Here is a 15458-nt window from a genome sequence, read left to right on the forward strand (position 1 = left end):
CTTATTTGTATTCCCCTGGCGTTTTAATCCATGCTGACACTGATGGTTCTCCGGGGCACAAAACTCCATCTTTCTCACACCGACCCTGAGAACAAGAAGCGACAGCTCTTAGACGTTGCTTGACTTCCTCAGTTCTTTCCCACATAACCGGCACTCTGCCCCTACCCCTTGTAGAATGGTGGCGAGGAGGGTTCTGTCCTGGACTTCCTTTTCTGGGGCCCCTCAGCACTTTCTAACTTTCATCTGAGGTTTGGCCTATCCCTTTGCTAGCATTTATCCCCATCCTCTTTGCTCTCCCCACAGTTCTGTCCTTGACTGTACCACTTCCCCAGCACTTACCCATAAAGCTCTAGGGTTCCTATCACATCTCCCAGGGCCCTGCCCACATTCTTCATGGTCTTCAAAATTCATGCTGCCTTCTAAATCTGGCCTGACGGCTGTTACCTTCAAACTAGGCTGTGTCTCTTCTAGGCCACAAGCATGTGGCCCCGAGTCTGTGAGTGTGCTTGTGTCCTCTCCAGACCATTTTTCTGTCTCTCAGAAGAAGTATTGCCTAGTAATTCGCCCTCCTCTTTCCATGGCAGGTCAATGGCTCTCGAATCTGTAGCCCAGTGCGGAGCGGATGCCTTCCAGGAAGTCCGGGTTCAGTCCCTTGTGGTCGAGTTCCTTCTCAACAACGTTCAGGTTCTCTTCAGTGACACATTCACCTCTGTCGGCAAGGACAGTGCAGGTACCTCGCCACACTGTAATGTGACAGCATCCTTGCAGAACGACATACTCCAGAATTCTGGTGGGAAGCTGTGACTGTTCCAGTAACTTTTATTAGGAATACAAATAAAGCTTTCCTTGGTCCTTCCCAGAGGGTAATAAATGGCACACTGTGAAACGTTTGTGCACAGATTCTAAGTGAGAGCTGGCTCATGCTCTACATCAGGCTTTCCTAGCCTGCGACCCTCCAGATGTTGCTGAACTACAACTTCCAGCATCCCTAGTCACAATTTGTGGCTGGGTATGCTGGGAGTTGTAGTTCAGCAACATCTGGAGGGCCGCAGGTTGGGGAAGCCTGCTCTACACACTCCCACACCCTTCCATTCTCCTTCCCAATGGGATCTCATGCACTCTGCAGAAATGCTGAGCTGGGACCTCGTGGGTTTCTACAGTGCCACTTGCTGGCCAAGTCTAGCTTTCCTCAAAGAACCTAGGCCAGGGGTAAAATTAAAGTTGTGCCGTCAAGTCGGTGTCGTCTCCTGGCGACCACAGAGCCCCGTGGTTGTCTTTGGCAGAGGAGGGGTTGACCATTGCCATCTCCCGCGCAGTATGAGATGATGCCTTTCAGCATCTTCAGCGGGGATTCAAACCAGCAACCTCTTGCTCCCTAGGCAAGTTACTTCCCCACTGTGCACACAACTCAAATGCCCTGGTGGGCCGGAATTAGCCATGACTTGTTGTGCACAGGCCAAGGTCAATTTTCAGCGCATTAGCATTAATAAAAATAATTATTAATTAAAGCATTTATTAGTTACTTGTGAATCTTTTCTCCTCATCAAAGCACCCACTGCTTTAAGCAAGCACAGTGGCCAGAAAATACTCCCTGTCCCTGTGGGACAGGGGAGTCAGTGGGAAATCTGGAGTTTGGAGAAAGATCCCCCCAAATGCAAAGTTCTCTCCTCTCCCTAAATCTTTGCTTTGAGGTTGCAATCATGGGTATGCTTACTTGGGAGTAAGCCTCACTGGGTACACTGTGGGCGCTGCAAGGCAGGATATTCCTATCTGGGGGCCAGCAAAAAAAAGTCCCCATGGGCCGGATCTGGCCCAACCTAGGCACATTCCAGATTGCATAGTACAACAGTGTCACTACGTGTCCACTGAGTGTGCTTCCATACTGCCTGTGTTTCGACATCGCAGTCCCTGTGCTGTCAGCAAGGTGTGTTCACATTTCTGATGCCTTTTTTTGGGCTTTATCTTTGCGTTTCAGTGCTACAACACGTTGCCTGAAACAACATTGCATGTGCGTTTCAGGAAAATAGCTGTATTTTCCTGTTGTAGTTTGGGCTTAGGAGGTTTGTGCAAGCTAGAAAAGACTGCTTCCCCTGCTGGTGGCTTTGCTCAACAAACGGCTTCCACCCTTAATTTATGTTTTCTATACGATCCTTCCAAGCTGAAGCATTTAATCGTTGTATAGCTCACTGCCTCGAGTCAATCTGGAAAGCACCCCGTGCCCTTTCATTACTGCTTTTCTGGTGAATGAGGGAAAGGATGGGTTCTTTTTGCAAAGCTAGAACTGGCCAGCAGGTGGCGTTGAGGAAGCCGTGCAAGGTCTGTGCTGGGCAGGACCACTCTAGGAAGTAGTGCAGAAGCTTGCAACAGTGTATGGAGAATAAGATCAATCCGTTGCAGTCTGAGAATGCCCTTTGTGGGTGCTAGTGTGGGGCTGATTTGGCTGCCCCAGTAATGTCGCCTTGTGTTCCTCGCTCCACCATTGTTGCCTGTCTCCAACAGGGCGCTGCTTCCTTCCCCGACCCAAATCCCAGTTGGTCAGCTGCCCCTCCACCCGACTGCTGTCCTTGGAGGAAGCACAGGCTCGCACACAGGCTCTGTGCAAGATCACCAAGCCCGAGGCCAGGCGTGACTCCACCGATTTGCAGGGGCAAGGGAAACTCTCCTCTGTGTTGGGCTCACCTGATGCCAGGTAATGGGGAGAAATTCATAAGGTAGGGAAGGACCCAACCAGACCAGAATCATACAGATCAGTCTCTCTGCTGAATGTGGACTATAAACCTTTTGCAGCAATTTTGGCGGGAAGGCTGAAGGGTTTTCTGTTGATATAATACATCCGGATCAGACAGGATTTGTACCGAAGAGAAACATTGAAAGGCAATTTGAGATATATATTTAATGCAATGGGGAGGGAGTAGGGTAAGCAAATGATGGCGCATGCTCTCATGTTTGTGCCCTTTGTCAGCCTCCAGCGACACCTGACTGGCTGGATGATGGGGACCCCTGTCTGATCATGCCCTTTGCTAGGCAGGGCTGGCCTCTCCCTTCTGGGCAGGGGCTGCTTGGTTTGAATGCCAGTATGGTCGCCCTGGGTTGATCTGTCCGTCCCACCTGCAGGCAAAAGGCAGAAAGCAACGGGAGGCTACGCAAGACCTCAGGTCCGAGCTGGAAGGCCTTCTTTGCCATCGGCAAAGCGCCGGTCACGTTCCGCAAGAAATCGCATCGACTCGGAGAGATCTTTGGCCTCGGCGAGTCTCTGCCAGGTGAGAGGCTTGGCTGATCCTGGAGTGTGCTGCCTGAGGCTCTCCTGTGGCCCCACAACATCATCCTTCCCTTCTTAATCAAGCTATAGCCACAGTCATCCAGTGCAGTGTGTGTCCCAACATTTCTAATTAAATTAACATTTAATTTGTTTTTAAAAAATTGGGGCACACTGCCCGTCTGCCACAAGTTAAAAGAACCTGCAGTGTGGCAGAGCCGCTGAGTGAATTTTACTTATTTATTTAGAGGTAGCACCCGAAGTGAGATGTTCAAATTCCTCCCTTTCGGAGCTGACTTGTCCCATAATGCACTGGGAAAGGCGTGACATTCCCGGTGCACTGTGAGGCGAGTCGGCTCCGGAAGTGAGGAGCTTAAACACCCTGCTTTGGGAGCTGTTTGAGAGTGAGTCATGAAAAGGCCTCTGTTCCTTTTATAACGATCCAGTGTGAACTGGATGAGGATTGAGGGCGGGCGGGTGGGGGGGGCGGGCAAGGGCAGACTGCAAGCTTGGTCTAAGGCCTCTTCAGAGGAATAACATCCATCGCGTCTCTTTTGCTGCAGGGGGACAGGCTGAGACCGTCACCCTTCGGTCAGCCAAGAGTGAGGAATCCCTGACCTCGCAGGCCAGCATGGCAGGTAACTGGTACTACAAGGCCTGGGCGGTGCACCCGAGAGGGTAGATCTTCACGACACATTTCCATTTCTCTCGGTTAATGGGTTTGGCGTTAAACCCAATGTACAAAAAGCCAGCCTTTGGGATCACTCAGCCATGAAGTCCCGTGCAGAAGACCATTGCAAAATTAAGCTGATGGGAACTGGGGTGTGTGTGTGTGTGTGTGTGTGTGACTGTACCAGATGCATGTCAGCCACTGGATGGCCTGGTTGTGTAGCTGGACAGCAGGATAGCAATCCTTGGAGGCAACTGTGTCGATCTGTGTCTTTTACTCTCAGAGACACAGCCTGTGAGCACAGCAGTGCACTGGGGTGGTGTACTGTACATCCCAGCCTGCTGTTAGGGGAAGGGCTGTAGAGCACCTCCTTTGCATGCAGAAAGTTCCAGGTTCCACCTCTGGCAACTCCCTGGTATGAGGGAGGAGAGTTGGACATTCTCCACACAGGGTTTTGAAAGCCCTTCATAGGGGTGTGCATGGAACCGGTTCCGGGATATAAAATGTAGGAATAATAATAATAACAACACCTTGAAGAGCACCTCAACACCAGAGGGGCCACAGAAATCACCATCAGCCAATTACAAAAAGCAACTTTACTGGGAACAGCCTATATTCTGCGACGATATCTATAATAACAACAGCAACAATACTGATAATAAAATTCAGCCATCCCAGGTCCTTGGGAAGGACTCGATGTCTGGATAAAACAAACCAGTCAATAACACCTGTCTGACTGTGTAATAATAATAATGATAATAATAATAATAATAATAAATAATTTTTTTTAAAGGAACATGAGGAAGACACCAGCAACCACCAGCAGAGGGATGCTGTGCTGGGGTTGGATAAGGACTGGATAGGGGCTTGGATGGGGGTTTCAGACCCCTATCTGGAACCCTAGAGAGCAGATGCCGGAGTGTAGACCAGGGCTGCTCAACTTTGGCCCTCCATCTGTGTTTGGACTACAACTCCCATAATTCCCAGCCACAGTGGCCAGTAGTCAGGGATTAGGGGAGTTGTAGGCAAGCATCTGCAGGAAGGCCAAAGTTGAGCAGCCGTGGTGTAGACTAGGGATGTGCACGAAGCAGTTCGCAGGCCATGTTGGAGGCCTGCAAACCGGTTCACTGGTCAGACCATCGCCCGGGGGAGTGTTGCTTTAAGGGCGGAGGGGTTGTACTTACCCCTCCCACTGCTTTTCCTCCTCTGGCGCTCCAGTTTTAAGCAAAATCTTTGGGGCGGCAGCAGTCTGCCCTGCTACCCCTGCCCCCTTGTTGTTTGCCAAATGTGGAAGTAACACGCGGGCATGCACCCTCCACCGCACGCGTCATGCACTTCACTGTGACGTGCACGGCATGCACATGTCAGCGGCGCCCGCGGCGGTGGTGAGCGCATGCACGCATGTTACTTCCGCATTTGGCAAACAACAAGGGGGCAGGGGCAGTAGGGAGGACCGCTGCTGCCCCGAAGATTTTGCTTAAAACTGGAACGCTGGAGGGGCAAAAGCGGTGGGAGGGGTAAGTACAAACCCCTCGCCCTTAAAGCAACACACACCCCCAGCGTCGGACCGCGCCTCCACGGTCCATGCACATTCCTAGTGTAGACAATACTGAGACGGATGTTTCAAAAGTCTGACTGGCTAGAGAGTGGGTTCATCTAGCCTTGATCCCTGTGACTTTTCTCTCTGTGTCTCTGGCCTAGGCCTCCCCAAGCTGCCCTGCCTGCGCCGCCCACACTCCAGCAGTGACGCCTTCTCTTCCTTGAAGCCGTGCCGCTCCTGCTCTTCGCTAGGTTCCTCTGTGTCGGGCCGGGGGGAGGACCAGCCCAGGACAGATGTGGCCGCACGGCGGCGTTCCTCCTGGCTGGAAGGTGACTCGGAGCTGGATTCGGAACTCGAGCTAAGCCCCCCTGGCCTCCGCGGCCTGGACTTTGACCCCTTGACCTTCCAATGCAGCCCTCCCGCTCGGCAGCCCTCCGTCTCGGACGACTCGGGCCCACCCAGCCCCGCGGGGGCCCTCTCACCCTGCTCACCCCCCACAATTGGCAAGGACACGTCGGAGCCTTTGCCCGTCTCCCTCCCCGACAAGGTGCTGGAGATGTTTGCAGGGGCTGAAGCTAGAGGGCTGAATGCACACGCCTCGCCGCCACAAATGATCTCCATGCTGCTTTGCGCTGCGGGTGGGCAGCTGAGCGACAGTTGCAAGAGGGAAGTCCGTTGCAAGCTCACACAAGCCAAAGGCCACACGTCGTCCCACAGTGAGTAGGATCCCATCTTGGTACTCTGCGTTAACTCGTCAAGAAGTGCCACTTGCTGGTTGCATGCCTGGAGCTGCTGAAGTGGATTAGAATCCCTACTTTCGTCTTTAAGCATGTGTCAATAGCAATGGAGGTGGCCACCTTGGCCATGAAGGCCAAACTAGATGAGATGATGGAAATCCATGAGGAGATTCCACGTGAAAATAAAAGTTTATTAATGCCTGGTCCACATTACGTAGCTCCCTTTAGCACAGGGTATTTACATTTATTAACGGGGAGGAGAGCTGGTCTTGTGGTAGTGAGCATGAATTGTCCCCTTTGCTAAGCAGGGCCTGCCCTGGTTTGCATTTGGATGGGTGACTACCTGTGAGCACTGTCTGCTGTAAGATTTGGGGCCATAGCTCAGTGGCAGAGCATCTGCTTGCATGCTGAAGATCCTAAGTTTACTCCCTGGCATCTTGAGGTAGGGTTAGGAGAAATTCCTGCTTGAAACCTTGAAGAGCTGCTGCCAGTCAGTGTAGACAATGCTGAGCTAGGTCACCAGTAGTCTGACTCAATATAAGGCAGCTTCCTATGTTCCTCTGCAGTGGGCTGTTTACATTGCTTACTTCCTCCATACACTATTGCGCATCGCCATCTGCTGGCCATTTGAGGGAAATCCATGCTGAAAGTCACATCTTTTCAGACTATGTTAAAAGTAGTTGAATTTTCCATGATGGATTTCCTGCATATGGCCAGCAGATGGTGCTGTGTAATAGCGCACAGAGGAAGTAAGAAAAGTAAACAGCCTGTTGATAAATACAAATACCCTGTGCAAAAGGGAGCTAGGGAGTATGGATAGAGAGTTAATAATAAACACAAACAACTTCTATTTTCAGATTGAATACTTCTCTGTCTACATATGCCCCTCAATTCTACGTTTTGGTAAAAAGCATCTTTTTAAAAACAGTATCCCCGAGGGCTGATTTTCAGAAACAAATCCGGAGATTGTATATGCCTGTCTGTTGATAACCAGGCACCTCATCATGTTATGAGCTACAGCAATTTTAAAGAAGTGGAGAGTGAGTTGGGCCCTTGTCCTTCTTTTGCATTCCACATAGTTAGAATTCCACATCATTGTGAACACTCCGATGTATCGCAGGGCTCTCCTCTGTAGAGTACTTAACATGAGAGCTCATCCCGCCTGCGGTGTAGGAGTGGATCTTGAGGAGGGACTTGAAGGAGGACTGGGAAGTGTCTTGATTGACAAAGAAGCAGGAGGCTGTTTCAGATGGTTGAAGGTGCGCTGATGGAAATGGGAGAAGGTGAAGGGCTCATCCCATCTCAAAAAGCCAAATGGTCAGCTGATGTTGTACCAAAGCCAGAACTCTGCCCTTCAATGCAGCACTAATTCTCATATAGAGCCTCTTAAGGGACCTGCAACTGCAGAGTTCCAGGATGGAATAAGAGAGACAACCCTGTAATGTGTGCTTGTGCTCTGCTTTCTCTTGCTCTCCCTCCTGGTGTAGGCTGCCTTGTAAGAACAGCCCTGCTGGATCAGGCCCACGGCCCATCTAGTCCAGCATCCTGCTTCACACAGTGGCCCACCAGATGTCTCTGGGAAGCCCACAGGCAAGAGATGAAGGCATGCCCCATCTCCTGCTGCTGCTCCCCTGCAACTGCTATTAGAAGTATCCTGCCTCTGAGGCTGGAGGTGGCCTGTAGACCAGTAGCCATTGATAGACCTAATGGTAAGGCTGACCCTGATCTTTCTCTTTCTCTCTCTCTCTCCCCCCCCCCCGCTCTTCAGGTCCAAAGGCTGAAGTGGCCCCGACATCCCCTGGCACGCTCTCTGTGCTGCGACACATCCCTCCACCCCCTCCCCCCAAAAATCCGGCTCGGCTGATGGCACTAGCGCTGGCTGAGAGTGCACACCAGGCCGTCCTTCAGCAGAAGCAGCAGGCTAGCCGTGGGCAGAGGGAACCGCGGACACATTTCCGGCGCTCCCTGTCGCTGGAGTGCAAGGCAGGGGAGCTGACAAGTGGAGCGCGGGCGCTCTACTCCATGGTGCGTCCCAGCCCCAAGGCCCCTGGTCCTTCTTCACTGCAAGGTCAAGCCAGGGGCAGGAGTGCGGGCAGCCAGTGCCGCGATCGCCAAGGAGGAAGCCAGGTAAGAGCCCGGAGCCCGACTGACTTTATTCATTTTTTATTTTTGAAAATTTTATTAATTTAATTTCTATACTGCCTAATATAGAAATCTCTAGGTGGTGTACAGATTAAAACATAATATAAAAATAAATAAAACATTTAAAATTCATAAAACAGATAAAAATCACAATAGATGTTTGTGATTGGAGGAGATCGTCTGGAATGGGCAGAGCAGGGCTGAACAAGCCCTCCCTTCAGGACGCCTTCCGGGTGACATGCTAAAACAGTGTCACTACGTGTCCGTTAAGGGTGCTTCCACACTGCCTGTGTTTCCACATCGCAGTCCCTGTGCTGTCAGCAAGGTGCCATTCACATTTCCGACGCCTTCTTTCGGATTTTACCTTGTGTTTTAGCCCTACAATGTTGCATGTGCGTCGCATAAAAATAGCGTTATTTTCCCATTGTAGGAGGGTTGCACAAGCTATTTATGTTTTCAAAGGCCTGCCAAGCCAAAGTGTGTTCCTGCTGAACAGCATGTAATCTGGAAAGCGCCCAGGCAGGGTGTGAAAAGGCCCACTTTTAATTTTGGAAGTCGGCCTAGCTGAAAGCTCTCTGAAGAGAACATTGGCTAGAAATGTTGAGGGGAATTAGTGGAGGCCCAAACCGCCTCTTCTGCTTACCTTTTTCCACCCTTTACTGTTTCGTGGAGGCAGGGGCGGCCCTTGCATGAGGCAAAGGGAGGCCATCTCCTCAGGTGGTAGATGGTTGGGGCAGCAGCAGGGCAGTGAGATGCCTTCTGATGTTGCCATCGGAACAGTTTCTGGGACTGGTCTGACCCCTGCAAATGCTGCAAGGAGTGTCTCTCTTTGAACTCATTGCAAAGCCTTCCAGAAGCACGAGGAGGGAAGAGGAGGCTCTTGGCAACCTTCCCTCCTCAATGCCTCCCATTCACTTCCGAAGCTTGCAAGGGGTGGTTTTGAAAGGCACCACAATACCTTGGGGCACAGGCAGGTTCCTTCTAGTGGCCTCCAGCTGGTGGCCACCATTTTTTCTCCAGAAGTCTCTTCAGATCAATGTTATATAATGATGACACAGCATCATTCTTTGTGGGGTGGGGATTGTGGCTAGTAGCCTCTGGGAAGAGCACTACCGCTACTGCCCGTAAGGCCTCCCCTCTCACTCCCATTTTGGGCCTGCTCGGAAATTCTTGAAATAAGCCCCCCACACACACACACATTTGCTGCTGGAAAAATGGGGGAGTGGATTTTGGCTCAGCCTTAATTAATTTAAGGCATCAAAATATCCAGTTGTTTATTTGATGATTATATGTCTATCGCCACTTAAATCTTCTGCCTCAGACACCAAAATATCCTGAACTGCCTCTCTCTCAGGGTGGGGAAAGCGCCTTCTGCTCAGCCCTTTGGCCCTGCCACGGTAAACATGGCTGCTGTTTCTGCTACTACAAGAGAATGGTGTAAAGAGGCCTCCGAAACGTTTCGGCCACCGGGGGCCGTTTCGGCTTTTGGAGGTGGCAGGGGAGGGTGCACTTACCCCTCCCGCCTCATTTCCCCTGCCGGCCGCTTCTGGCCGAGGACGACAATGGGGCGGCAGGGAGGTACGCTACCGCCCCGAGAGGCTTTGCTACAACAGAGCGCTGGCAGGGGGAATGTGGTGGGAGGGATAAGTGCACCCTCCTCCGCCCTTAAGAGAACCCCCCCGCCGCCTCCGGACGTTTCCGGGCACATCCCTAGAATGGTGGAAGATAAATCTTCTTGCGTATAGGAATAGACTCGGGTTAGAATTTTTTTCTGTTTATATATATTTTTTAAAAGCTTCACAAGTCTCTCTCCACTGTCCACCTCTCTTGCTTTGTCATTCTGCAGGTACCGTTCAGTCAGACCTCTCCCCTGGGTAGCTCGGATTCCTTCTCCCCCTACCGGAGGGCTCTCGCTGATTTACCTCAGAGAGACCCTCCGCCTCACCCCTTACCGGATCCGTACCACCTGTCCTGCCAGTCTCCTGCCTCACCAGCTGCCTACAGTTTTCACCACCAGCTGCCTCCCCTGTCAGCCCCATACCCTGCGCCTCGCCAGCCCCAAGACGCCTACCCCTTGTCCAGTCCATCTCCCGCCCCACCTAAACCTCCGCCTCCTCCCCACTTCCCCATTCCCTCGAGCCACTTGCCCCTCAAAAGCAGGCTCCCTGCCTTCCCGCCCTACCTCCCAGACCATCCGCTCCGGCAGCACAGCCGCTTCCCCGTCTCCTCGCGGGCGGGCGTTAACGGGACACCGCCGCCTCCCCAACTGGAGCACGAGAATCTCTATTATGAGATAGTGGGGGAGCCCCCTGCTTACCCAGGCATGGCCCGGCCCTGGCCATCCTGCCCACCCCCTGAGTATTTGGCCACCTTCAATGCTTCTTATGGGGTGTTTGAGAGGCCCTGGCGCCAGGCCTACCTCCCGCCAGCCCCGTCCTCCCTCCAGCCCATCCTGAAGAACAGCCGGATTCACCCCCAGCCACCGCCCGTGGCAGTGAGCCAGCAGGAGCCCATCTACGTCAACGTGCCCTTCCCCGAGCCCCCCTCCGTCAGCCCTACATCCTCCCCCCCACCCGAAGCAGCGCACCCCCGCAGCCATTCCGACCCTGGGGCCGCCCAGCCTCTGGCCCACCACAGCAGACCTCCGTTGCCTCAGAAACAGAGGCTCGGCTGGGGATACCCACCCACTGGGCAGTACCGCCAGCTCATGGATGTGTTACCGTGCAGCCGATCTGTGTTGCAGTTCTACCGGCCGCCGCCAGCCTGTTGGGGCCGGCCCCCATATGGTCCAGAGCCCATCATCACCTACGACGGACCCCCTGCCCGGCCAGGGAGCCAGGCGTCGGCACCCCCGTCGTCTCTGCGGAAGCTCGATGAGTGCTGCCCCTCCCCGCCCCAGTACGGCAATGTGGAAAGGAGGGAGGGGTCTCCGTCTGGCTGCTACCTGGGCCCCAGTTGGACCGTGTACACAGAGGGCCAAACGCACAGCTACTGCTGAAACACAGCGCCCCACGGTGGCACGCCTTGGATTTTCGGGGCTGGGCTCCGAGTTCCTGCCCTCCTCCCTTCTCTGGTGTTCATGGAACTACCTTGTGTACTGTTTGCTGTGAAAGATATGGGCGTTGGGGGAAGGCTGTGTCGCCACAAGTCACATGACCCTCCCTGACTGCCGCGCCTGCCCATTTCGATGACTTAGCGGTGGTTGTTTGGAGAGCACACGAACCTCTGAGGCAGCTCTGACTCCAGGGCGACGTCCCACACCAGAAGCTCAGCCCGGCATCAACGTGGAGTCCGTGACCCAACTGCGCCACCAGCTGCATTGCACGCCCAACCCACTGTTGACCTTGCGACCACCACGGCTCCTGTTGCATTCTCGCCCGCCAGCGAGGGGTTCGTAGCGTCCTCAAAGGAGACCATTTTGGTCACGTTGTAAAAGTCGCAGGGACAGGATTGAACCCCCTGATGGAATTATCCTCTTTGCTTGTATGAAAATGCTGCTCCTAAGACATTGCCCAGTTGGCCCTGCTCAGAGAAATGCAACGTGCCCGGGTTCACATTGTAGGGTGCAGTTGCCACTGTGCTATTCTCATGAACTACATCACTGTGTGATACCACTGGAGTCTGTATAGGGCTCTACCAAGAGAGGGCCCTTTGTGGGGGGTGCTCAGTGGCGAAGTCACTGCCCCCTATTTTCTTCAAGTTTTGGCAGCAAGGAAGACTTCTAACATTTTAACCATTGTTTTAACCCAATTAAAACATTAACAGGACTCCCTTTCTCCTGCCTTCCCAGAGATTCAGCCAATTCCTGGGAAACAGTGGCGCCCAGAAACCCCGAATCCTCATGTATCAGGAGGAATAAGGGACACTTTCCATTGGTGTCACATGAGCGACACACACCACTTCCTGCTTCCTATTACAGGCCATCCAGTCCTGGGCAGAGTCTGGTGTGTTCAGAGGATTTGGGGGTGGGTGGTTGGGCTGGGGATGCATTTGTGAATTCATTTAGGATTGGAGGGTCTTTGTACATGTGTATGCGTGTGTGCGTGTGTGTATGTGTGTGGATAATTTTTTTTTTTTTAAAAAAAATTAAGATGCATGTGTGCCTGGCATGGGAAGTTTATGTATATATGTGTGTTTGGAAACCAGGATTGCGTGTGTGAAAGGACATAGAATTCGGTATCCGTGTCTATTTGGGACGTGCGTTCGTGTCTGGAACTGGTGTGCGCTTTGCTGTGTGTATGTCTGTGAAGGTGTTTGTGTGTATTTCACGGACAGTATTTTAGGTATGGGGGGGAAGGCGGGAGGGGAATCTATGCCTTATTCCCCATGGGCAGGCAGTCCCTGCTGAACCAGCCACACCTTGACCCTGGGGCAAAGCTGGGCCACAAGCCAGCCCCACTGGACACCCCCCGAAGCACTTTTATATAGCCTGCGGGCTTCTTTTAGGATCTTCATATCATCAGATTTCACTAGGGAAAATTAGGTACGGTAATGATGATGCCTGGCTTCTCATCCCTGCAAAGTGGCAATCCGGACGGGTTTAAGCACTTGAGGCCCTGTTGATTGCGATGAGAGAGGGCTCAGCATGTGCGTAACCCCGTCCCATGGAAATTCTTGCCCTCTCAACGTGTTTAACTTTGCCGGGATGCTGCCCTTTCCAGCAGTCCTGTTCTGTGCAAGTTTATTCTGAAGTCAGTCCTGCTTCCTTGACCGGGATTGACTCCTGAGCACATGCACACAAGACTGCAACTTTACAGTGCGAGCCTATGCATGTTTACTCAGAAGTAAGTCCCACTGTGTTTAAATGGGGTTTACTCCCTAGTACGTGTGTCTAGGATTGCAGCCTTAAGCTCAGAGTTTCAGAGCCCTCCATGTGATTTTTTTAAAAAGGGGCTATTGAATCAATCCTATTGGAATATTTGAGACTGCTCATACTTGGATCTTGGCCATCCCAGCTGGCTGGAAGTCTCCTGTGGTGAGATTTAGATTATCCTCCACCCATGGCCAGGCATTGACCATATTAATGCAAAAAGTGTTCATTATGTGCAAAAACAATATGCAAATAATTCTCAGATCTCCAGCTCCAATATGGCTCTCAACTTGGAACTAGCAGCTTGCCCCATGCTAGAGTTTCCTTTCCGGAACCGCCCCTTGTGGGCTTCCTCAACTTTGATTTTATCTGCAGAAATTGCACTAACTTCACCATGTTTTTGTACTACTGCTGTGGTAATGACCTCCAGATTGCCCCAGATACTGACTCTCTTACATTCCCTGGCTCCTTGGGAAAGCAAAATGTGGGCGGTGTCTTCTCTAGCTTTTCAAAGACATGGGGGTACACTCAGAAAAGCTCATGTCTAGAGATCCAGGTAGAGCATAATGTCGGAACTACGCCTTGTCCCTGGCCCCTGCTGGATTGGGGCCTGTGCCTGTGGAGTGGGGGGACCATGAAAGATCTCGCTCTCTTTGGAGTTTCCAAAAATGAGTGTCCCAAATATGTGTAAATGTTGACAGTCTTAGATGAATTTTGTGAATGCCTGAATGGCAGAGGTAGATTTGCTCTGTTTTCAGGCATTTACAATAGCCCTGTTCATATACTAAGGCAGTTCACACAATCATCAGTTGATTGTGTGAACACCATCAAAATCTGGGAGTGCGCACAGTTCCTGAAGCTGGTTCGAACAAGTGATCTTTGTGAGACAGGAACTGGGTTGGACCGTGCCATCCTACCTGCACTTGTACCCAGCATTTTAACAAGGTGGGAGAAAAAGCTGCCCTACCCAGTTCCTGTCTCACAGACAATCACTCCCCTATCCTACCTAGGTTTTTGCTAGCATACCGTTGAAAACCGGGAGCACACATAACTCTCGAAGCTGGGTAGGTCACTTGTCTTACCCAATTAATAATCGTGTGAACTGTGTTATGTTGCACCAGCATTCAGATGTCTATACACTAGGGATGTGCTCAAAATGTAATTCGGCATCCGAATCGCAGCACAATCCCTTTTAAACCAAGGGCTTACACGGCCTCTTTAACATGGAAAAGAGCAGGTCCATACCTGCTCCTCCTGTACTCGTTGCCACTTGCGTAATCATGGTGCTCTCCCCAGCTATAATTGTGTGCCGGTGGGGTGTCTCCCAGACGCCCAACACCAGCACACACATGGCCTCCGTGCATGCATGGTGGCCATTTGCATGGTCAGCATGGTTGGTTCAGTCAGCATTACGGAAGTGACAGTGAGCAGAGGAGGAGCAGGTATGGACCTCCTCTCTTCCATGTTAAAGGGGCTGCGTAAGCCCTCAGTAAAGGGATCATGCTACGATTTGGATGCTGAATTGCATTTTGAGCGCATCCCTAATGTGCTGACATCTGAATGCTAGTGCAACATAACACAGTTCACACGATCATTGGGGAAGACAAGTGTCCTACCCAGCTTTGAGAGCTTTTGTGCTGCGACTCGTATGCCGAATCTCGTTTCGAGCACATCCCTACTGTACATAAGTACATGGTTTTTTGTGTGAATGACTGTACCTGTTTATTTTAAAACTGAACCTGGGTACAGGCCTCCTCAAACGCAGGGTACAGACACTGCTGTGCCTGTGTTCAATATAACACATGAATAACTGTATCTATGTACAGATCTGTACTTGTGCACACTGTACACAGATTGTACAAGTGTTCAAATGTAATGTGTGAATAGGGCTGATATTCATCTGGGATTGTCAGTATTCACGTGTGGATGCTGGCAGCCATCACATTTGGGACATCCACCCCAAAGTAATACAAATATGTCTTCTATTGGAGACCAAGGTCTATATTATAGTTCTGACATTATGTGTAATCAGATTTTAGATGTGGGGGCCGTTTCAGGGCAGACCCTCGGTGCCTTTCGAATATAGTGCATTGTGCAGACCTGCGATGATTTTGACCTGGGAGACAGATTGGAAATGGTTTCATGCTGTTCACTCACACAGTTGCAAAATAATGGGTGAGGCCTGCTTGGAACATCGACACACCTAGCAGAATGAGGTAGAAATAAGGAGGGTGGCTTCCGAGATGGCAGAATGGACCATATCACCTCAGGATGCTGTTGGTGGCTCATGTTTTTTTGAATGC

General features: G+C 51.6%; 1 protein-coding gene across 2 annotated transcripts in view; it reads left to right on the forward strand.

The window, feature by feature from the left end:
- The window catches only part of ARHGAP33 (Rho GTPase activating protein 33), a 43750-nt gene extending 31638 nt beyond the window's left edge, over positions 1 to 12112 (forward strand). For both annotated transcript variants that reach the window (XM_053268376.1, XM_053268377.1), the window contains 7 exons: positions 585 to 730; positions 2500 to 2689; positions 3115 to 3260; positions 3820 to 3894; positions 5628 to 6182; positions 7972 to 8330; positions 10192 to 12112. In XM_053268376.1, the coding sequence (XP_053124351.1) occupies positions 585 to 730; positions 2500 to 2689; positions 3115 to 3260; positions 3820 to 3894; positions 5628 to 6182; positions 7972 to 8330; positions 10192 to 11343 (2623 nt within the window). In that variant the 3' untranslated portion in view covers positions 11344 to 12112. The remainder of the gene's footprint in view (positions 1 to 584; positions 731 to 2499; positions 2690 to 3114; positions 3261 to 3819; positions 3895 to 5627; positions 6183 to 7971; positions 8331 to 10191) is intronic.
- The last annotated feature ends 3346 nt before the right edge of the window (positions 12113 to 15458 follow it).

This window comes from Hemicordylus capensis, chromosome 7, assembly GCF_027244095.1.
Source record: "Hemicordylus capensis ecotype Gifberg chromosome 7, rHemCap1.1.pri, whole genome shotgun sequence".
Classification (NCBI taxonomy): Eukaryota; Metazoa; Chordata; class Lepidosauria; order Squamata; family Cordylidae; genus Hemicordylus; species Hemicordylus capensis.